General features: G+C 37.7%; 2 protein-coding genes across 2 annotated transcripts in view; both read left to right on the top strand.

Moving 5' to 3' along the window:
* The window catches only part of Soga3 (SOGA family member 3), a 70,806-nt gene extending 63,130 nt beyond the window's left edge, over positions 1-7,676 (top strand). Inside the window, exon 8 of the mRNA XM_028868316.2 lies at positions 7,646-7,676. The gene's annotated coding sequence lies outside the window, so the exon portion shown is untranslated. The remainder of the gene's footprint in view (positions 1-7,645) is intronic.
* A 54-nt stretch (positions 7,677-7,730) lies between these two features.
* Kiaa0408 (KIAA0408 ortholog) lies at positions 7,731-19,703 on the top strand. Its single transcript, XM_028868318.2, has 5 exons — positions 7,731-7,898; positions 11,865-12,212; positions 12,310-12,389; positions 14,179-15,355; positions 17,179-19,703. The coding sequence occupies exons 1-5, from the start codon at positions 7,764-7,766 to the stop codon at positions 17,350-17,352; spliced, it is 1,914 nt and encodes a 637-aa protein (XP_028724151.1). The 5' UTR covers positions 7,731-7,763; the 3' UTR covers positions 17,353-19,703.
* Positions 19,704-23,680: the final 3,977 nt, after the last annotated feature.

Here is a 23,680-nt window from a genome sequence, read left to right as displayed (position 1 = left end):
ATCATCAGTCTTTTCAGTTCATGTATTTTGTGCACATAACAATAGCTACTCTTTTTTAAGTGGAATTGTTTGGAAACTCTTGAAAGCTGTTTCGAACAGTTGTTGCTTTTATGTCCTATCAGTTAATTTTCATATCCATGCCAGAGAGAAAGAGGTAAAGACAGGGAGAGACATAGAGATAGAGAGATTAAGTATATATAATATACATATTATATATATACAAATGTATATACATATATACAAAATTATTCAATAACCAGGGCTACTAGGTGTTCATATGAGTGTTCAACTTGAAGTATGTCCTTGCTTGCAGTCTACATACAATACAATTACCTGACAAGAAGCTAATAAAAAGGACTACAGGTCCTTTTTACCAGTAAAAAGAACTACTGCCCATAACCCTGTCAAGATGCTTTAGCTCTCTAAGCCACGGATGTAAGAAAGATCAGGTTAATAATAACTGCAGAGGCAGTTGCTAAGGGGGGTAAACTAACAAAAAGATCCACTTGAAGTCCTTACCACAGGGCCTTGCGTAAAACTGCTCACAATGAAAAACTGCTGTTACTGCTGTAACTATTATGGTTGGTGTTGCTGTTGGAATTAGGAAGCCTGGCTCTCTAAGCATAGGCAAGCCTTTCTTTCAGTTATTCTGCATATATTAAAGTCCTACGATGGAGAAAAGAAGTCGAAGCTGAGCTTGGTGGCTTTTGACGGTAACTCTGGGACTTGAAAGGCTGAAGCAGGAAGATTGTACTAAGTTGAGGCCAATCTGAGCTACAATAGTGAGCGTCAGGCTAGCCAGTGCTACAAAGTAAAACTTATATTGCATAAGTAAATAAATTAATTCATTATTGATAAAATTAAATATGTTTCGTGTACTTCTGCCATGAGAAGTTTACCATTATTAAACATTTTCGCTACCTATGAGATGGTACATGGAAGCAGGCAAAATAAAATAAAATAAAAGTGTATCATGCTTCAAATACCATGGTATACAAGTGGGAAACTTCAACTTGAAGACAAGATCTTGTTACTTAAAATTTAGTGCAGGGTATTTACTGAATTAGCCTCAAAATTATCCTAGAGATATTACTGGCTGAATTAAGCCATCAGATGCCTGGATATATAAGACCAAATATACATGTACATACTCTCAGACACACACACACACACACACACACACACACACACACACACACACACACACACACACCAAAAACGAATGAATGAACAAACAAAAATCATAGATAACTGTGGAGAGACAAAGTTGTCTTACATCTCCAAAACAGGTCTATTTGATCTGGTCTAGAGAACTTACACTTGGGCTACTCTTATTTCCCCCCCTATTTAGACTGTAGCATACCTCAGCTGGGATCAAGTATTTGGGTATCTCCCTGTTGATATTTTCCCTGCCCTCCCTTAATAAGAAGTATCACCCTTTGCTCTGGATTCTAGTTCCTCTGTGTAAAAACATCACTATACTACAGATACATGCATTGCGCTTTCATTCATATATATATATATATATATATATATATATATAAAGAATAGCCTTTATATATGTCCCATTTCTATTTTATGTAAAGCCAGACATTCCCTATATTTTCACATAAATTTTTAACTCATGCTCGTTGGTGTGTGTATATAGTTTGGATTTTTTTCTCACTCTATGTGATATGTTTTTTCACTTCGTCCCATGCCAAACTTACAAAGGCATCGAGGAGGACTATATCCTGTTACTCGATAAAGGGAGAGAGGGAAAGAGAAAGGCTGGAGAAAGAGGATAGCTAGTTCTTGCTCCTGAGAAATGAGTTTACTTTCAAAATAAAAAGAAATCTAAATATGGCCATTATCATCGTGCGCCATTAACAAGCAGCTCTCTCTTGGCAAGTTTGAAAATGCTGGGCTCCATTATAAAAGTTAAAAATGTCCTGGACTTGGAGTTGTTTACCCAGAGTGCGAACTGCTCTAAAGTTACAGAGCTCTGGTTGGAAGCAGTGGCCCGAAGGCCGCCTCCTAGTCCCTGACGTCACAGTAGCCCCAGCTGCTGTTATGACACTGAGCTGAGTGGCCCTTTGATGGTGAAGTTTGCAAAGGGGCTTGTCAGAACCGCTGTGGGAATGGACGGACTTCGTTTTCAAAAGGAGTCCTTGAGACTGTTCTTAAAGACAACTAGCTCTCTGCCCTACTTCTTCCATTGCTAGACTGAGCACACAGAAACTGACCTGCTGCAGGATTGCTCCCAAGTACAAAAAGGTATGTTTCTGGCAAATTTGAAAGCAAGACACTGATTCTGGCAGGATTCAGATGGGGCTGCAGCTGCTGCATTTTAGACGATGGATGAGGTTTAAGTAACGTGGAATTTCAGCATCTACTGTACTGATGGATGCCTATGTCTGGGATTTAGGACAGTGGGCGGGGTATGTAACGGATTCAACTGACTTGGAGAAGAAGCTGTTCAGCTGCTGTGGGGGGTGGCGCGGGGGGGGTGGGGAGTCCCAAGCTTGGACTAATACTGCTATTCTCACTCGAGAATGAGTTTCTCACTAATACTCAGTAGTTCACAAAAACTTGGTGCAATTTGCAGGCGGGACGAAGTTATGTTTAATTTCTGCAAAGTAAAATTCACAAACCCTGAGTTTGCTGTTATTTGAAATTCACAACAACAACAGAAATGTAATTTCATCCAAGATGACTATTAGACTCCAGGATAAGTGTTCTGTAATGTGAGCTCAGAGGCACTGGCGTCTTCGAGAAACTGCAGCAGTATACCCTCTGTTCAAGGTTATTACTCTGAGACCTTTGCTTCCCCAAGCCAAAAGTTGCTGTTTTTAGTCAGTTAAGTTGCTGTATTTTATCAGTTAAGGAAACTAAAATTGATGTGCCTATAACTTAGACTGGAGAGCCATGTAACTGGAGAGCCAAGAGTAAAAGATGGTAACTGAATGAGAAAACAAAATTGATTTCTTTGGCATTGGCTGTGCTGTATCTCTTTGATCTTGCCAGAAAATGAGCATCAGGCAGAACTAGCAACGAATAGCAGTAAAAAAAAAAAAGTTTTTTTTTTCATTTTATCTCCTAACAAAGTCAAATTGGGAAATCGCTGGATAGATGCATTTGCTGATGAACAGCGCAAGAGGAATAGGATTCCTTAAGTGCCTGAAATGGTATCTGTGATCGATAATAAACTGGAAAGTGAGCTCGGGAACATTGGAGACAAGTGATGCCATACTTTGAGGTTTAGGCATGGGGTTTCCTAATCCCTCCAAATTCATCAGGAGCAAAGCATTGTCAGGCCAAGTGATTTCTTCTAAAAACTGTGAACCTGGCAGTGTCTGCTGCCTCTGACATTCCCTCTGGAGTATGCATCCACATGTGCATGAAGAACTTGAATTATATGACAAGTGATATGCTTAGAAAAGGGCAATAAGGGGGCACAAAGAAGCACTCAGGGCAGAATTCTCCTAAGACAGAAGGAGCAGTAGAGTGCCCTCTCCTAACACTGTATGGTTCACTTGGCTAAAATCCAGTTTTCAGGGGGCGTAGTGGAGTTTGAAATGGTCGTAACTGTGACATAGAAAGAACTGAGCAAGCCTCAGGTGAAGAAGTGGGGCCATGACCACACTGAGGCCGAATTGGGCAGGTGAGATGGCAGTAGTACATCTTCTGCCCAAGCTTATTACTTCTAGATCTTTGTTGTTTTTAATCAGAGCTTGTATTTTATCATTTATACTCTGTGATGCCCTTTTGCTCTTCTTAAATTTTGCTCCCTGGCAGGGCTGAACCATGAGCGGAACCATTTTGCTTCTCATCACTTGCACAACCCGCTCTCAGCCGTTTACAATCTTGGCTCCTGGCCTTGGGGAGAAGTAGGTTAGAAGGGATTACACAATGCCAGTTTAGTGTTGCTGGGGGAGGAACACGTGTGACTAGCAGATGCAGCTACCTCCATCCTCCTTCCACAATGCCTCCAACAAACTTTTATTCTGAATGAGATTTGGAAAAGCTGAAATGAAACAGAGAGCAAGGAAAAAAGGGAGAGAGGATGCAGAATACAAGAATCCTTTCTTCTCTCCCACATAGATGCCAGAATCAGTGGGAGGAAAACAGTGACAGTGAGCAGAACAAAGAGAACTTTTCTATTGGCTTCAGTGGCCAGCACTAAGTCTGAGCTTTTGAATGTGCTGATCCCCTTGACCCTGAAACTTCTCATCACAGAACATGGTGTCCCCACACAATTGACTCTTTAGCTCGACATCTTAAAAACTTAATTGAGAATGACAACAAAAGCAGTTTCATATATTTATTCAACTTTTTGCTAGCACCAGATAGTTTCGCACTACATGCTTGACTTGGCATGCATCCTTAAGAAAATTAAAAAATTCTAAGGCAAGACACAATCAAAGGGAATATCAGAGTGTGTACATTTAGACTTGCTTCCGAGGAAGTAAAATTCACAATGATCAGTTTTACTTTATGAAGTGGGTTACATGGAAATGGGTGAAGGAAAGGATGAAGAGAAAGAGGGAACATGAAAGACATGGGGGAAGAAATCACTACTTATCAAGAATTCATTGTAATAGTAGGAGATTCTTATTACATATTCTACCATTTGCTCTTCAGAATGTTTCTATGTCCCCCACTCCCACCTACTTTGTTTTTAGAAGACAGTGAAATATCTCCTTCTGTGTTATAGTGGATATATATATATATATATATATATATATATATATATATATATATACACATATATACGTATATATGTATATATGACTACAAAAGACTGAGATGCTAAAAAATTTGGCAGACATTGCTGTAAATAAACTTTTTTGGTAAAGCTTTCCTTTTAATATGAAATCATTGGGTTTCAATGGTAGCCATCACCTTTCATGAATTAGGTTTTACTCTAGCTCTGGAAAGGGGAGGCTGTGTAGCTCAGCCCTTCAATACTAGCTGACCAATTTGACACTCTGAAGAGAAGCTCAGGATTCAGGCCTTTGCAACTGTTGCCTAGGCTGACGTACTCATGTTATTAGGGACAAAACTGATCTGGGGTATTTCTGGATGATCTTGTAGACAAAAATAGAAGGGCTTCAGACCTTTAAACTCTAAGGGGCCCATAGTTCAGTAGAAATTACAGAGAAAGAAAAGTTGCACCCATTGTGACATGACAATAGCAAATCATTGTGAGAATGATTTCTGAGTGTTTCCAATTTTAAACACTGTTGGGACAAACCATGGGACATAAAACCTCCTTTCTGACGTTCTTGTCATAACCCCACCCCCTTTGTATAACATCTTTGGTTAAATTTGTCATTTCCACATGATATCTCAGACCTCTCCACTTTTCCAAAGAGTCCCAGAGGCAATTCTTTATAGCCACTGAGATACTTCTAGCTCAGTTTGTTACAGATAGCTTTGAAATGGTCTTCCACTCTCAAAACAAACCTAGTCTGTGTTTCCTGGGTATGGGTTTCAGATGGACCTAAAATATCACTAGATCGTCAACAATAGCAAAGTTTATGTCAATCAACACAAAAATCCAAATTCTGTACATTCTTCTCTATCTCTGTTTTGCTAGATCTTCACGCTTTGGCTGTACAAGTGGCAAGTGGGGAGGGTAGCAAAAGGTGACCAGGAATAATGGAGAAGAAAATGAGGTTAGAAACAGAGCATGGGGGAATGACACAGGGGTCAGGAGAGCATGTTTGTAACTAAGTTTGAAATCGTTTACAGTGAGTGCCAAGAAATATGCAGGAACTATCAAAGTGTCATAGGCAAATGTTTTTTTGAGGAACTGTAGATCTCAACATTAATAGATCTTTTGTTGTTGTTTTTGTTTTGTTTGTATGTTTGTTTTAAAAAGCATAGCCTGCATAGTCATGTTTTCAATTACTTCTAGATTATAATAATGCAATCCTATCTTGACTGGAGAGGCCTGACAAAAAATAACATTAGCTTTCATGGTCATCTAATATATGAAGTGTGAAATATGCATCTGTCTTTGGTGAATGAAATATTGTTCTTGCTACATAATCATACAGACTTAATTCTGCCAGAAACACCACAACATTGACTATTGGCAGATTCTTGCACAAGTAACAGAAAGGTCAGAGCATTCTGGCCATGGATTAGTAAGCTGAAGAATCAGGGTTTTGGTTTTTGTTTGGGTTTTGTTTTCATCTCTTTCCAGTGTGTGTGTGTGTGTGTGTGTGTGTGTGTGTATGCACATACACACATGCTTGCACACATATATGTACTGGAGATCAGCCCAGGGACTTGACAAGCTAAGCATGTGAGCCTGATGAGTTATACATAATGCTCTGTTACTTAATGGCATAATTATTTTAAAGAAAATCATTCATTTTAATAAGCTTTTCTATTCACTGCAAAGATCCATGATTTTATTAATAAAAACATTCTTCAGATAAAGCAAGATATTTGAAGTTCAAGGTCATTGTTTTAATTTCTCAAATTACTGTACATTTATTATAGTATCTGAAGTTCATAATAATGCTGTGAATATCCTCACTTTAATATAAATAAAATATCAAAGCTTATAAGAGAATTATATATCTGGTCTTTTAAGGTTAATTTTTAACTTTGTGTATATGTGGGGATGGGCTATATGCATGTGTCCATGTAAGTGCCCACAGAATGCAGAAAAAGCTGTTTGATCCCCTGAAGCTGAAGTTACAGATGGTTGTAAGTCACCTTATAAGGGTGCTGAGAACCAAACTTGGGTCCTCTGTAAAAGCAGTATGCAACATTAAGGTCTGAACCATTCTTTATAGACCCTATATTTGGTATTTTAAATTGTCTCATCAAACCGTAATTTATTCATATCCTGAATGTTAGAAATCAGGTCATTTTGGTAACTACTTAGTGTAACATAAGAAAGCTTTTCTTCAGTTTTCTATAGTTATTATTCTAGACATGTATAGTCCAGACCATGAATAAGTTGTGTAGCTAGAATTTTCCCGCCTGGCCCATAGTCAAGACAAATCTCACTCACCCGCCAGTCCCACAGCCACTCAGACCCAACCAAGTAAACACAGAGACTTATATTGCTTACAAATTGTATGGCCATGGCAGGTTTCTTGCTAACTGTTCTTATATCTTAAATTAATCCATTTCCATAATTCTATACCTTGCCACGTGGCTCATGGCTTACTGGCATCTTCACACACTGCTTGTCATGGTGGTGGCTGGCAGTGACTCCTTCTGCCTTCCTGTTCTTTCTTTTCTCCTCTCTGTAGTCCTGCCTATTAGTTGCTGCCTAGCCACTGGCCAATCAGTGTTTTATTTATTGACCAATCAGAGCAACACATTTGCCATACAGAACATCCCACAGCAAAGTTGTAAAATGTGTCTCATAGAATAATGATACTTTAGATTTTATATGAGGAAGTAAAATAATGACCTTTTTTCACTTTTAAGATTGGTATGGTTTCTTGCTAAGACATGAGTCTCCCAAGGTGACTACCTGCTTTGGGACTTGGTACAGTTTTTCCACTTGACATGGAAGATCTTGCTTCTTTCCTCTTTAGTTTTCTATAGTTTAATTATGTCATTGGCTCTCAACAAAATGACATTTCCAGAAAGCACATGAACTTGGAACTCTGTCTTCTTATGTTTATCCCAGGCTTTATTTTAAAGGCAAGTGAGACCACTTCAAATCAAACACTTCCACATTTCCAAGAAATAGCTAAGAGAAGGCAGAGGTGAGCAGAAACCCTTTGGCTGACACTCACACAGTCGCCATGGATCTGCATAAGCAGTGGGAGAACACAGAGACCAACTGGCATAAGGAGAAGATGGAACTGCTGGACCAGTTTGATAATGAAAGAAAAGAATGGGAAAGTCAGTGGAAGGTCATGCAGAAGAAGATCGAAGAGGTATGACTTGATTTGTTTTAAACATACTGTAAACTCCAGGCTAGAAATGAAAATCCTGCTGACATTCATTTTAAATTACGAAACACTTTCATTTCTCTTCTTCCACCAAAGAAATAAATGTCTCATGACATTTACTAGATCAAAACCGTCATGGCCTCACCTAGTGGTATGTCTGAGACTGCATTTATTTTATAGCCTTACATAAATATGAAGACCTTGAAGTGGTTCTCAACCTTGCTAATGCTGTGACCCTTTAATACAGCTCCTCATTTTGTGGTGACCCTCCCCCAACCACAAAAAATTATTTTGTTGCTACTTTATAACTATAATTTTGCTGCTGCTGTGAATAATAATGTAAATATATTATATATGAACTAACTTGTATGTGAGTCCAAAGGGTTATGACCCACAGGTTGAGAACTGCTTCTCTACAATGTATCAATTAATTATTCTTTGATTTCAGAGTTATGGTACCAAAAGTGATGTATATATTCTGTATGACTGTTCATCTACTAGAGCCTAGGGTGGAAATGAAAGAAATAAAGAATTGGTGGGACATACAGTATCAAGATTATAATTTGGTACTAGAATAGAGACCATTTCTGAGATGATATATGAGTAATGCATACCAACAAGTGTCAGCAGGATCAAAAGGCATGTCATATGTCAAACAGAAAAGTGGTGGTGGACATCAGACTTATTCTGGAGAGGTGTTCTCCACATATTTGAGCACTCAATAGGAAACAGGTTATTAAATGACCTGTCACGACTCTGACACAGCCAGTCATTTTATTTTCATTAATCATCCCCCAGCCATTCCCTCCATTTGTGTGAAGTATTTCTTCAGACATTTATTTTAGTGCGTCTTCGAGATTTCTTCCACTGAAATTTATGTGTATTGATTTTGCTCTATTTTGTTCAATAAATAGTATTGAATTTTATGGTTTCTTCAACTTAACAAGACAGTTATTTAACAGACTGCTGGGCCTTTTTTTTAGCGGATAAGCAAAGTAAGTGCTTTGTATGTTTGTAGTGTAGCCGTATTTCTTTCCAATTAACACTAAACAAATAGGTTTTGAATATAATACACAGTGAAAACAGCGGTAGGCTAAAAAAAAACAATAAATAAAGAAGGGGGGCTATTAAATCCTTCCTCTAAGTATTAATAAAGATGAGACATCTATGATTAATTATTCCAAGATAGATCTACTTTGTGTTCTTCTACTACTGTATTTTGAAAGCATGTTCTACTAGTTCCTTCTCTCCCCTCTTACCCAAGGACTTCCTACCTGTGAGTAAAACAGCATAGTTGAGAGTATGTGTGCTACTTGTACTGCCCATAGATGGTATCTCAATGCCAGCACTGTGAGTCTTCATATATATATAATCTACAGAGTATAAAGCTAGGATAAAAATGTTAAGAAAAACATAAGGAAATATTTTCTCAGGCTATAGAGAATCAACCCTTGGTTTTAAAAGCAAAACTAGAAAACCAGTACTTGGAAATTGTATGATTATGTAAGCATAATGAAGTATCTTTGTTTAACAAATATATTGTTTAAAAAAATACAGTATGTTTGTTTAAAGCTACTTGGTTTTAGTATTAAATTTCTGCAAGATATTGAGCCATGTGTTAAAGAGGTGCAGACTCCCGGGTGTGCGTCTGTAACATCAGTGGTGTTAAATAATAATATCACCGAGTGAAAGCACCCAACACCCACATGAAGATGCTTGTGCATCTCTGCTGAGTCTCAGTCCACATTCATTGCAATTGCTATTGAAAATCCAAGATATACATAGTCAGACCATTTGAAACTTGATATAATCCACATATGAACTACGATTATGGATACATTGAGTTGATAGAAATCTTGAATTTTTTTTTTTCTCACTTTGCAATCTTTTCTGCTTGTGTCCTTTGGCAGAATGGTCATTCCAGGGCTGAGTATCAGGTAGGACAAATTCTCTATACCAAACAAAAAGTGTTCCATTCATTACAGTGTACTAATATTTTTGGGGTGGGGTTGTTGTTTTAATTTCTTAGTAAGTTGAAAAGTTATGGGAAGCTATAATGGCATAAAATTACACATAAAGTAAATCATACCAAAACAAAAATTGAAGGATGAGATGAATACAGGAAAAGGAATTCTACATAATACACAAGAGGGTCTTTCTAGGACCCGATGTGGTTAGCATGAAAAATGAAAGGCCATGTGTTATGAATAGCACAGTTTCCCCCGGGTTTGAAAATACAGCAATTTTATTTTTATTCAGGAATTTGTTGTTTCGTTTTGTTTTTTGAGACAGAGTTTCTTTGTGTAACAGCCCTGGCTTTCCTGAAACTCGCTTTGTAGACCAGGCTGGCCTAGAACTCACAGAGATCCCCCTGCCTCTGCCTCCTGAGTGCTAGGATTAAAGGTGAGTGGTACCACACCCAGCCTATTCAGGAATTCTTAAAAGGGGACAACATTACCAATAACATCTTCAAATTTAACATGGTACTTTTGGTGATTGTTCCTTATGTCATTCATGTTGAATGGCAATTCAGTACAGATAATTTTGTAGACATCAAAACAATCAACTCATTGCTGTACTTTTGGTGATTGTTCCTTATGTCACTCATGTTGAATGGCAATTCAGTACAGATAATTTTGTAGACATCAAAACAATCAACTCATTGTTGTAGTTTGGTGACAATCTTACTTCAGTCAATGAGATGAGTGATTAAATTTTTTTTTATCAATATTGGATAACTAAAAGCATCATGTATCCTTAGTGTATTAGTTACGTATTTTCTCTCAACTGGAGTCATGCTTAAATATTGAGTAAGTATGTTGCTATCACATCCACTGTGTTTGTTAAATATAACAGTGTTGGCTTTAAAGTTATTTGATGGTCTGTTTTGAAAAATGATATGCTTTTGCAAAACGCAAGCCTCAGGAGAATGTCCTGCTTCCTTCTTCACTTTAGGGGAGAGCTGACAGTATCTGCTGATTTCATTAAGGCAGGCAGGCTCCTTAAGAAATAATTTAGGATTGTCTTTAACAGGCGATAGATGGTCCAGGCTTCTGAGCTCTGTTTTATCATGTAAAACATTGATTCATCCATTTTAATTTGCATGAAAAGCAACTCTTTAAAAGAATGTGTATCATTGTGGCATTAAAAATATCATCAGTAAATATCTACCCCTCAATAATGTAATTGACCAACTAAGGGGAATAATTAATAAGGTCTTACTTAGAGGGAAAAATATGTTGATTGATTATATAATATTGTCAGCTATTTAGACAGTTAATATTGCCATAAAGATTGTATGTTTAAAATATTTGACTTTATTAAAGTTAAATTCTTGTTGTATCAGAAAGCAGTTGGAGAGAATAGCCAGTAACTAACTGATTTGGGTCAGTGTAATTTTGTGACTGTGCTTCTGCATTCTGTATAGATCCAGACTTATTTTTCTATGGATTAATTTCTCATCAGAAAAACAGAATGTGGTATCCATGCATTGCCCTACTAAAAGTAGTCTTTATGGTTCACCAAAACTTTTCTAGCTCATCCTTGTTTTAGAGGCATTGTCTATCTGCACAAGCATTAATACCCATGGTAGTATATAGTAATATTGCAAAGAGAACTCAAAATGATTTGCTTAGTATCAAGAATATTGATCAAAGCTAGGCATGGTGGCACGTATCTTTATTTCCTCTACTCAGAGGCAGAGGCAGGTAGATATTGGGAAGTTTGAGGCCATTGTGGTTTTCAGAATGAGTTCCAGGTCAGGGCTACATAGAGAGACTCTGCTTTTAAAAAAAATATATATTGATGAAAGGAAGGAAGGAAGGAAGGAAGGAAGGAAGGAAGGAAGGAAGGAAGGAAGGAAGGAAGGAAGGAAGGAAAGAAAAGAAAGAGAAAAGATATACTGAACAAATAAATTAGGAAAAGTAAACTTTTAATTTTTATTTCTTACAGCTTTGCCAGGAAGTAAAGCTGAGGAGGAAAATGAACATGAATGAACATTCTAAGGTCATTGATCTTGACCATGATCAAGATAAGATGGCATTTCCTCCAACTCACCCCCATTCAAGACAATGTGAATTCAGAGTGACGAATCACCGAGATGATCTGGAAAAGGAAAGCAAAGAAGAGAGGGACTTCCTCAGGGAAGGAAATCAATTGTATGAAAAACAAAATAGACCCACTGAAAGCAAAGGCAGCCTTTTGAATCCTATGGCCACAGAAGAGAAGGCATGCGAGAAATGGGCTGGCGCGAGGTCTTCTAAAGAGGAGAGTAAAGATTGTTCTGTTGCCCTTAACACAGTAAGTAAGGTAAAAAATGCCCGGAACTGTTTCTAAAGAAATATTTACACTTCAGAGTTCTAACAACGGCTCTCTTTTATGTGTTATGCGTATGAAGGCTCTTGAAGAACTTGCGAAAGTTAGTGAAGAATTATGCACCTTTCAAGAGGAAATCCGAAAACGCTCAAACCACAGAAGGTAGGCTGGCACACTGGGAAATCAAAAAGAATTCTGTTTATAGTCAGTGAATCTAAACTGCCTCACTGTGTATATCTTACTTCATGAATTCTTAAAAGTAATCTTCCAATACGTTTCATAGCTTAAGTACTAGGAATGCAGTATTCTTTTGGGTGTTTAGTTAAGGTAGACTATAATAAATGGATTTGTATCCTCTACTGTAGTTCTTTCTCATTCTGAGTGTTTGACCAGGGGAAAATATGCAAATGGACAAATCCAGTTAAATCAGTTTTTAAACTATGACAAATATAACAAGGTGGTGTTTGAACAATATAAGATGTTCTATTTAAATATTTTATGCCTGGGTCATTTTTCCTAACAGTTATGTATATAATAAAGGAATGCATGCTTTCCAGAGTAACACATTATACATTTATATGGCAACAGTTCTTGTTTTAGGTCAGAATCACAATGTAATTTTAAGACTAAGTTGTAGCTAAGTTTTAAAAAATAACAATTTGGAGTTCTGTGCATAGTAAGAACAGATCATTCTATATCAATATTTAGCTCATTGGGGGATCTGAGATTCTCTTAGATGCTACAACAATGAGATTCCTTATTATTATTCAGCTCTCAGGAAACTGAGAAGTTTCATGCTGACTTGCAACAGGGTTTGTAAAAACACTATGCACTGCCCTCCATTTGCCCATCGAGCTTCCCTTATGGCAGAAGAAAAACTATAGGAACGGGAATGTCAAGAGCAAAAACTCCAGAGACTACATTGTCTAGTTTGAATCTAGCATGAGGTTTCATGTTAGGGAAAACGAGGGATAATTCTGACTAAAAGTTGAGTTAGATCCACAAATGTAACACTGAAGACTTTACCCTACAATAAAGCAACAAAGAGGACTTGTAATAAGTGGATTTAGGATATATATGTATATATATCACATATATATAATCATATTACTTACATGTCACACTATTTATACATATGTACACACACATATAACTACACACACACGTTTTAGCAATTCTTTTCTTAGAGCAGAAATGTTGCTAGAGTTTTCCGCCTTGCCCACAGTCAGGACAAATCTTTGTCACCCGCCAGTCCCACAGCCGCTCAGACCCAACCAAGTAAACACAGAGACTTATATAGCTTACAAACTGTATGGCCGTGGCAGGCTTCTTGTTAACTATTCTTATATCTTAAAGTAACGCATTTCTACAAATCTATACCTCGCCACGTGGCTGGTGGCTTATCGGCGTCTTCACATGCTGCTGGTCATGGCGGCGGCTGCAGTGTCTCTGGTCATGGCGGTGGCTGCTCATTTGAGAGAGAGAATTAGGAACTGTGGGGCGTTTACCGACGTCACCGTTCCTGGAGAACTTACCGACGTCACCGCTCCGTGTGTTGAGTTCTGAATCCTCTTTACCACCACGCGAGGATTCTTCTCAGATCACACTTTATTGGAGCGCCTCTTGGTTAAGGGACTTTGTCTTTAGTTTTTTTTTTTTTTTTTCATAACACCGGCCTTTATCCCTGTTCACAGAAATGTACTTTTTAAAATGTGACTTCTTTTAAAAGTTCATTTAAAAAATTGTCATTGCCGGGCGGTGGTGGCGCACGCCTTTAATCCCAGCACTCGGGAGGCAGAGCCAGGCGGATCTCTGTGAGTTTAAGGCCAGCCTGGGCTACCAAGTGAGTTCCAGGAAAGGCGCAAAGTTACACAGAGAAACCCTGTCTCGAAAAACCAAAAAAAAAAAAAAAAAAAGTGTCATTAATATACCTTGATTTTTAATTATTTAGGATGAAGTCAGATTCTGTTCTTCAGGAAATGCCAAATACAATCAGTGTACCTCAGTGGAAGCACGTGATCAGTAATGGCCAGGGTATTCTTCCAACCAATGTGGAGAAAGAAAAACAGAAAAAGAGTCTGAGCTGTGCTAGTGGACTCCAAAACAATTCCATGAAAAATGGTGGAATTGGTAAAATTGATTCACAAAGAAGTGAAACTCCACCAATTCCTCCTCCGAGAAGTACCTCTCGAAATTTCCCGAGCTCATATTCTGAACAAGCCCAAGAAAGACTGAAGGAAACTTTATACCACAGGTGGGTGGTCCATGAGAGTCAAGACAGAAGGAATAGCAATCTTCACTTCCTTATGAGGCAGTCTCCATTGTTTCCACAAGACAGAAGTTTAAAAGACAGTTCCATGCTTTCCTCTTTGTCACCAGAAGTCAAAACAGATAGCAAGCCTCCGGGTAATAAAGACATTGGACTTAATATGTGGTCATGTGACACTGTAATAGGAACAATGGAGCACCCTTCTGTGCAGTCTCAAAAAACTGCTTTTACCCCTAATAATGAGAAATTTGAAACGGTGATTCCAGATAACCCTACTAAATCTCATCTTGATCTTCATGTGAAAAGTGACTTTCTTTCCTCAGTGACACAGACAGACCCACTTAGAAGTTACAACTGCAATTTTGAACAGACTCGGAGGAATGAAAAGCTGGCAGCAAAGATTGATGAATTTAACAGAACTGTGTTTAGAACAGACAGACATCGTCAAGCAATAGAGCGAGGTCAACGCTATTCAGAATCACCTGATAATCTCAATCTCTGTGATATTTCTGCTGCTCATAGCGGTGACATGTCAGAAAGTGGTAGTGGGACTAGTGACTTTAAAGCCAGTGACCACATGTCTGTCCCCATGGAAAATGTGTTCAGTAATTCTGCAAAAGTCTCTACAACAGGCATGGTTAAGCAAACGCAGGCATGTGTGCTTCCCAGCAGCTATCAGCTCATGTTCCATGAGCATGATTGGAGACCAAGCAATTTTTCTAGTCGGCCAAGGTCAGCTGATCCCAGATCAAATTACGGTGTTGTGGAAAAGCTGCTGAAAACCTATGAGACAGAGATGGGGTCTGCACAGCAAAATTCAAAATGCTTCAGGGACAACTGGCCCAAATGTGGTTCTGATGTAAGTGGCGGTGTTATAGGGAGTCGACGTTTAGAAGTGCGTCAAATGGAACATTTGCTTTGTGTGCGTACCAGCGAGTGGGGCAAGGAGTAGATTCAAATAAGATAACACAGTTGAGAAATCGGGGACTATATCCATCTTTAGCAATAGCTCTGAAATCAGTTCACTTGTTAGAACACCTAAGTAGGATGTAGACATATTTTGGCATTTTCTTAGCTTCTTGGACCTCTGTGAGGCAATAACTTAATATGAATTGAGGGTATAGTTTTAAAAACTTAAACAAGTACATTATTTAAAAATAAGTAAGATTAAGGACACAAGTGGTGACTACTTTTGCCTTTAATTTCAACACTTAGGAGCCTCTATGAGTTCGAGCCTGGAGTGATTTTCAAAGTGAGTTCCAGACCATCTTGGGACTATGTAGTGAGACCCTGCCTCAAAAATAAGTAAATAATAAATAAGTAAAATCAATATAAGATGCTTTCAAGAACCTGGGGAAAGTTATTTGTTCCCTTTCTTTAAAAAAATCAGAATACATATCTGTTGACCTGCAGAGTTTTACCCTAAAGGTTTATTATTTCAGCATATACAGCATTTTTAATAACTTCCATTTTCTCAGTTATTATTGATTCAGACTTTCTCATTGTATGACTTGTGTCCTCATAGGGTTAGTCACATGAATGTGTATGAAAGTAAAACAACCATTTAAAACAGTGTTTCATTTTAAATGCTTACATTTTTTGACATTTAAAACATCAAAACCAAACTCTTTTGTTTGTGACACTAAAAGACAGTCTACAAAACACATCTAGTCGTAGATATTTTTTGCATGAAAATTAACAAAAAATGTGTATTTAAATAAACTTTTTTTCTTTTTTTGTCCATTTAAAAAAGTACAGTCTTCACTAATTGTAAAGGGAGAGTATGGTATGTACTATGAAGACTTATACAAAATACCCTTTTGTATATGTAATTTAAATAATATGACTTACTATCATTAGCCAGAATTCCAAATAATTCCCTGGCTTTTGACTTCCCTTCATTTTATTTGAAACTATAAATCTGTAGGTCCTATGACCAGAGACACACAAGCATGTATATTAACCAACAAATTTCTCATGAACTAAGAGTAGATGCTGAATGTTTCCTCTTTTCATCAATTAGGGATTTGGGAGACATTACTCTACTGTGGATCCTTAGGAACATATTGTATTGCTTTGTTTCATTTTTTTTAACCCCTGTGAACTAAATTTAAATATCCAAAGGGACAATAAAAAATGAGGCTATTGCTTGGCTGTGTGAGAAATAGTAACACCCAAGTCTGTCCTCACTGCCTGCTTCAGATGTAAGAGTATCAGCTTTATTAAAAAGGTCATTTGCAGGGTTACAGGAACTGGAGAGATGGATTGCACTTAAGAGTACTTTCTGCTCTTCCAGAGGCCCTGAGTTCAGTCCCTAGTTCCCACATGGCATCTTATATCCATCTATAACTCCAGTTTTAGGGAATCTGATGACCTCTTCTGACCTTTATGGGTACCAGGCACACACATAGTGCACATATGTACATGCATACAGGCAAAAAACATACATATGTTTATATATGTATATACATATACATATATATATATATATATATATATATATATATATATATATATCAAAAAAATTATTGAAAGAAGGACAGTTGGGACCATGAGTACAAAATCTCATAAACACTTATATTGTTATGATGACGATAGTGTAGGTGATGATGATCCTTTTGATGTATTTCTTGGATAAAGGTGGCATGTGTAAGGAGATCGTGGCCTCTATTTGTGTTGTAGGAATCCATAGCAGTGAGAGCCTCGAATGGAAAAGGATTTTCCCGGCCTGCTAGACCAGCCAATCGCCGGCTCCCATCCAGATGGGCATCCAGATCGCCATCCGCACCCCCAGCCTTACGGAGGACTGCCCACAGCTATAAAGTCTCTCTGCAAACTGAAGCCCAGGTGGTCTAGATCTCTAGCCTGGCTTGCTGGATTACAAAAGTTCTCATCCCTTTTGCCAAATGGAATATTCAGAATGTTTACAAACAATCTTGTTCTCTTCTGCATCTTTCAAGATCACTGGGACAAACAATCTAAACCTTAACTTTCCATCAGTCTTCAGTGTTTTTAATCAATGGGATAATTATCTCCTTGTACTTTAATTTCTTAGATTAGATTTTTTTATTTCCATCCTCATTGACTTTCCAAAATGATTTAAGTTGACACAATGTACAATAATTGTATATTCTCACTTTCTTGCAAATGCAGAAAACAAGGTTATGTGCATGGCTATGTGTTTGTAGGTGCATGTATTGTCATAGGAATGTATTTAGGTAAAAAAAAAATTATGTGCTAGTGTTGACTTTAAATTATAACATGTAGACCTATATATTCTTTGTGTTTATTTTAAAGTTTTGAAAATATACAATCCTATTTATATTTTGCATACCTTTTAATAGGTATCTAACTAAGGCATTTATGTTCATATATTATTTAACCACTTCCTTGGCCACCAACTACAATGAAAAGTAAGATTTATACACAGATCAAATATTAGTGGTTTTCCAGAAATCAATCTTAAATATCATTTTAACCCATATGAAGATAACTGATACTATTGATTTCTTGTTTTAATAAAAGCATCACAGGTTTAACAGGTCAGTCTTCTAAAGCAAGCATAAGATGCTCATTTGTGCTTTTATATATCATCTGGTAGTCTCACATGGCTTTAACTGCATACTTGATTCTCAGAGCCAATATCATAAGACTGCCTTAATAATTACAAGACAAAGTAATGAATTTATTTTGTTGATCTTAGCAGCAAGCATTCCTTAAATGAGATACAAAAAGGAATTAAATTGTGCTGAATTTTACTTTATGTTAAAATTGTGGTAAGTTCTTAGTTTAGCTGCTTTGTCTGGAGTTCTGTCTCTGTAGAGGTAAGTCACTTGTTTTGATTTTTCCTTTTTCTAATTGTTTCCCAAAAATTAGTAGATAAAAGATGAATTCACTTTTTTTATAAAGAAGATGATCAGGAACAATATTTCATTGATAGCTAAATTATACTGTATTTCTTATACTGTGGAAAAAGGCCTTAAACTAAATTTGGGCATTGATAGTCACATAAGAAACCATGATATATATCTTGGCGACAATTTGCTCACACCAGATTCATGAAATCTATGTTAATAAGTGGCATTGGAGAAGTAGAAAAGTTGAGATCCTTAGACTCCTACATGGATGATCTTAAAAGCAACTTTGTTGTACATTGTTGCCATTTAAAGCAATTATGTTACATGGCGAAATATTAATTCTCCTTCACCCAAAAAGAAATTCTCATGCCAAACAAATTCCGTGGGTTTTCTCCTTATGATACTCTAGCCACTAAGGGGAATCCACCTTGTTATACCATTCCCTGAAGTAAAGTAAATAATTTGTAAATCACAGATTGCCTTAAAAGGCTTGAGACTGTAGGATGGTGATGGCTAGATTCGTGGTTTACAGTAAGAGGACTTCCAGGGCTTAAGTGGAATTAAGTGTCTAGAATGTGAATTTGGCACAAATAGTGAAGGTTATAGATCTACTCTCTCATTCTTGCTCCCTTCAGAGACTTTTCCTACCACAGCAGAGTAGCCAAGATGCCCGGTGTTCATTGCTTTCCACTTTTCCCCTAGAGGATTGAAGACACAGGAAAAGTGGTTCCTTGGGGGCAGGAAATCATGAACTAAAAATATTGCTGTGGTCATGTCTGCTCCTCTACACCTCTGTATCCCAGGCAGTCTGGGGGAGACCTGTAGCCCCTGTCTTCATGTTCACACCAGAATGTTGAGATCTCTTTTGAAAATGGGAAGTCCTGATCTCATCCCAAAAACAATGAAGGAAGATTTCCAGTGGTGGGGCCTGGGATTCTTAGAGTCTGTAATACAGCAAAGCAATGGAATATATTTGATGGCCAGGCTGATTTGGAAACAGGGGTACTGTCTAGAACCTGAGTAGGTTGGAACTTTGGATAGTGTCTTTCATCACTTAGTACTTTTCTTTGTTATCAACAAACAAAAAATTACATTGCCAGGCTTTGTAAGTTTAAGCTGCCTTTTCTATTATCATTTGGATAAACCAATGGGACCATTTTACTACCTTATATTAACTTGAATCATAGAATATTAGAGCTGAGAAAAATAGCATTTAGTCCAACTCCTTCATTAGAAAACTGAAGAAACTAAAACAAATTGATTAGTCTATGTTCTCTTTTAAAGCAATTTATAACTTTTATGGAAACACTTACCAGATAAATGGAAATTATAATTGAAAAAATTTTTGAATTATTGTGATTTATAACTAGTACTTTTTCTAGTCTAAGTAGACATTTTCTTCCCTAAAGCATAAACTTTCATTATGCCATCATCCTTAGGTTTACAAACATTTAAACATTTACAGGAATATTTCATTAGAAAAATCTATTTAGAGATGTTTTCCCTAGTAGCTTTTGAAAAAAAAAAAAAGTCTTTTAACAAGGGATTATTGAAACTTCTAGCTGATCTAGCAGAGTACTTGAGTCTCTCTCTCTCTCTCTCTCTCTCTCTCTCTCTCTCTCTCTCTCTCTCTCTCTCTCTCTCTCCCCCCCCGTGTGTGTGTTTGCACTTTTCATGTACATTTTCAATATTGCCTTATATCCCCAAACCAAATATTAAAATATAAGTGATAATTTGTATTATTCAGCACTTCAAACATGACCCACACTTTCATGTGTACTTCTAGGAAAATGAAGACAATGTTTCATTTTGCTAACGTTTTCCCAAAGCATGATTTACTTCTACACAAATGATTTAACTAGGCACCACAAAGTCCCCAAAACCAAAATATCCAAAGCATCTGGTCCCCATAAAGAGTATTAAGTTCCCTAAAAACATCTTTAAACTTATTTTAGATACATTTTCTGATTAAAAAATAATACTATTTGATATGGAAATCTTCAGCCATTGGAAGCTATGAAATAAAATAAGTTTGGAAACACCTGCTGTGGTAGAAACAAGAATGTCTTTATTTTCTTCCTTTCAATACTGAACTCCAGTGGAGCTTGGAGTCCAAACTCAGATACATGCATTGGTTAATACAGCTGCCTTCCAAGTAGCCATAGAGTTCTATCAATAACCTGTTGATAGCCACACGCAACCCCCATGTAGTTTTGTGTGCATGTTCACCGTTCTTATCTAAATGGTATTAAGGCTGAAGAAAGTTTTCTTCGAAGAGAATGTTCACCACTGAAATTTGCATTTATTGCATGATGAAGTTAAATTGTTTTTAGGTAGATACAAATTTCTAGTAGAGTAGTCTATTACTTCAAGTGTTATGTGTTTTTCTTAAATAGAATTTATGAGTGAGAAATACACTTCTTTTTTTAAAAAAATGAACATCATAAGGCAAAAAAAACAAAAAGGAAAGTCATCCTTTGGAAAACTTCAGAGATGACTGCTCCTGAATTGCTTTTCTTGCCATAGGAAGTCATTTTTATATTAGTAAAACAATATTAGTAAAATATATCACAAGACCTAAAATGGAGTCCATTTTGGTGATCTTATGAATCCAATAGACAAGATTGGAGGAACCTGTTAAATTAGGGAAAAGTCCAAATTTGGAAGTGTTTTAAAAGTCATCATCTTAGAGGAAGAGAGCACTCTAGATGAATATATACTAAGAGGGGATTTTGTCTGGCATGATGCACTCTGGGTAGTCCTACAATGGCTGGCCACATTCTAGAGAGGCTAAGAGGCTGGTCACTGCTCAGTCCATGAGGCTGGACCCCTCAGCAGTCTAAATCCAGTACAGAAGGCCTGGAGGATCCTTGCACACCCTGGTCTTCAGCTCACATTGGAAGGCTGAAGTAACTGAGTGCTGATGTCAGAAGAGGACATTGGGAGAGACAGCAACAGAAAGTATACTCACAATCACGGGATTAAGGTATGCAGGCACAAAGCAATAGCTTTCCCCTCGAACTCTGTACTCAGGCAACTATTGGAAGGTGCTGCTCACTTTAAGGAAGTGCCTTTCCCTTTCATGTAATAGGAAATTGCCCCCTCCAGACCTGTCCGGTGCCATATCTCTTAGTTGATACCAGATCTAATCATGTTGGCAACCAAGATCAACCATCATAATCACTGACAGACATCTTTAGGACCTGTGAAACCTTTGACAGCTAGACACAGCACAGGAATAGAGGCCAAGCCTCACACCCTGACTACTCAAAATTTAATTCCTGTATAAATTGTTCCATGTGTGACATACAGTTGGCAAAATGCGTTCAAAGTCTGTGATTTGTTTCCATGTCATAGCAAATCTCAGGACAGACTTTTTGCAATTTCTAATCGCAGAAGGGAATCGTGTAGAATAATAACTGGAATCAATGTTTCTCAAGATGGTGGTTGGAAATGGGGACAGCTCCTGAATAAGCTTCCTCAACCCTGTCTGCCTATAAAAAAGGGGGGGAAAGGGAAGAGGAAAGAAGAGAGTGAACAGTGTTCTCACTGAGAGTTTAACAGAGCTTTTCAGTGACGGACTGTGGTGCTCACTCCTGGTGTGTAGAGCTTTAACAGCTTCAAGATGTTGCAACCAACACTCACTTTAGAGGACTACTTTCTACTCTCTGATTTTATATGAATTTTGGATGGGGAGTACGAGAAGGGAAAATGCATAGTTAATCAGTAGCTACAGTACGAACTGAATCCTAGTCTTTCCCTGTGTTCCAATGAATCAGGAAAGTTTCATGTTCAATGTATTCCAGAATAAACAAGGGCACTTTACCTGGAGCACTGTCTTAACCCATCTGTCCTATTGTAACAAAATCCCCAAAGCAGGCAATTTATAAGGAACAGAAATGTAGTTTTTATGATCCTGGAAGGTGTTGCTAGCCAACCAGATGACTGATGAGAACAGTCCTTACATCTAAAATGGGATCTAGTTGCTGTACCTTACCTAGCATGTGAGTGATATCTTTCCAAAGCAGAATCCAAAAAGGTTCCAACAGTAAATAAAGCTAAAGTTTAAGAAGGCTACAAATGTGCCCATTCATGAGAAGGCCTCATGATGCCAACTGTAAGTCACACATGGAACAATTTATACAGGAATCAAATAAAAAAACTCTTAACAGTGTTGCCATGAGATTAAGTTTCGATGTGAATTTTGGAGGGGCACATTCAGAGCATAGCAATCAAGTAGTTACTTTCAATTTAAATCTCACTTAAATTTGTTCTCTGAGGTTTTTGAAGCCTGTCTTCCAGTCTGGGCTTGGGGACAGAACTACCTATGGGAACCCAGAGCTACAGTGGTCATCATCTCAATTTCTTCATAGAGCAGCTCTGGATTCTTCTTTGTCCAGAGTCCAAGTAGAGTGGAGGAGTCCCAGGAAAGAAATTGGCAGGCACAAGGTCTGTAACCAAGAAGCCCAGACCTAGAAACCAGAAGTAGGAAGTGAAGCTCCTTTTGTAAGCAATTAGAACAATAATCACACAATGCTGAAATAAATGGAAAATCAGTACACCTTGGACTTTAATATGGGACAGCTTTAGAAGCTGGAAATGGCAGGATGCCATCTGAGGACCTCAATGGGAAGCACCAGGAAGGACAAGAAAGGAATGAGATGGTACAGCCCTTCTTTCTCTCTCCTCTACTGTTATTTTTTTATTTGATGCCTAGAATGTAAATGTTTCCTGAGAGTGCACTAAATAAAGTATTCCATCCATATCTTCATATAACAGGTAAAAGAAAATCAGATAACCCAGGGACTACAAGTTTGTATCTCATATGCATAAGCAGACGACTTTAATAAGAACAGGTTCCAATCTCAAGAACAAATGCGATGTGGTGACATGTGAAGAAGGCAAAACATCAATCATTCTGGTCCCTGTCTGAGTAGAGGGGAACTGGGATTCCAGGAACCTGCACAGAGTGATGTCAAATGCAAGAATGTTCTGTGTTGTTCCACTGTTGTCCAGTGGGAAAGGACGGGGGGGGGGGGGCTGGAAACAGAAACTTTCTAGTTATAAGATTAATCTATGCGGAACCAGGAAGCTTCCTGAGGCAAATCTGGGCCACAAATATCACTGGATGTCACCCAAGTCCAGGTTACTTATTCCAAGTTCATCCAGGAGGTCTCTGACGCTTTTTGTCTCACTACACACCAATGCACTGTTCCTTAGGTTTTTGCTTCAGGACTATATAAAATGTAGAGAGTCAGAGGCTGGAAAGATGGCTCATCCATCAGTCAACAGTGTTTACTGCTCTTCTAGAGAACCTGAGTTTGTTT

Source organism: Peromyscus leucopus, chromosome 8a (genome assembly GCF_004664715.2).
Source record: "Peromyscus leucopus breed LL Stock chromosome 8a, UCI_PerLeu_2.1, whole genome shotgun sequence".
In the NCBI taxonomy this organism is placed as follows: Eukaryota; Metazoa; Chordata; class Mammalia; order Rodentia; family Cricetidae; genus Peromyscus; species Peromyscus leucopus.
The sequence above is the reverse complement of the archived record's forward strand: the minus strand, read 5'-3'. Positions and strand labels throughout refer to the sequence as shown.

What these genes read in the sequence shown, in the direction of transcription:
- Kiaa0408 (XM_028868318.2), top strand. Translation starts at nt 7,764, where the DNA reads ATGGATCTGCATAAGCAGTGGGAGAACACAGAGACCAACTGGCATAAG. An exon ending in GTTCTGTTGCCCTTAACACA is followed by an intron (nt 12,213 to 12,309) that starts GTAAGTAAGGTA and finishes ATGCGTATGAAG; the next exon opens with GCTCTTGAAGAACTTGCGAA. An exon ending in AAACGCTCAAACCACAGAAG is followed by an intron (nt 12,390 to 14,178) that starts GTAGGCTGGCAC and finishes TTAATTATTTAG; the next exon opens with GATGAAGTCAGATTCTGTTC.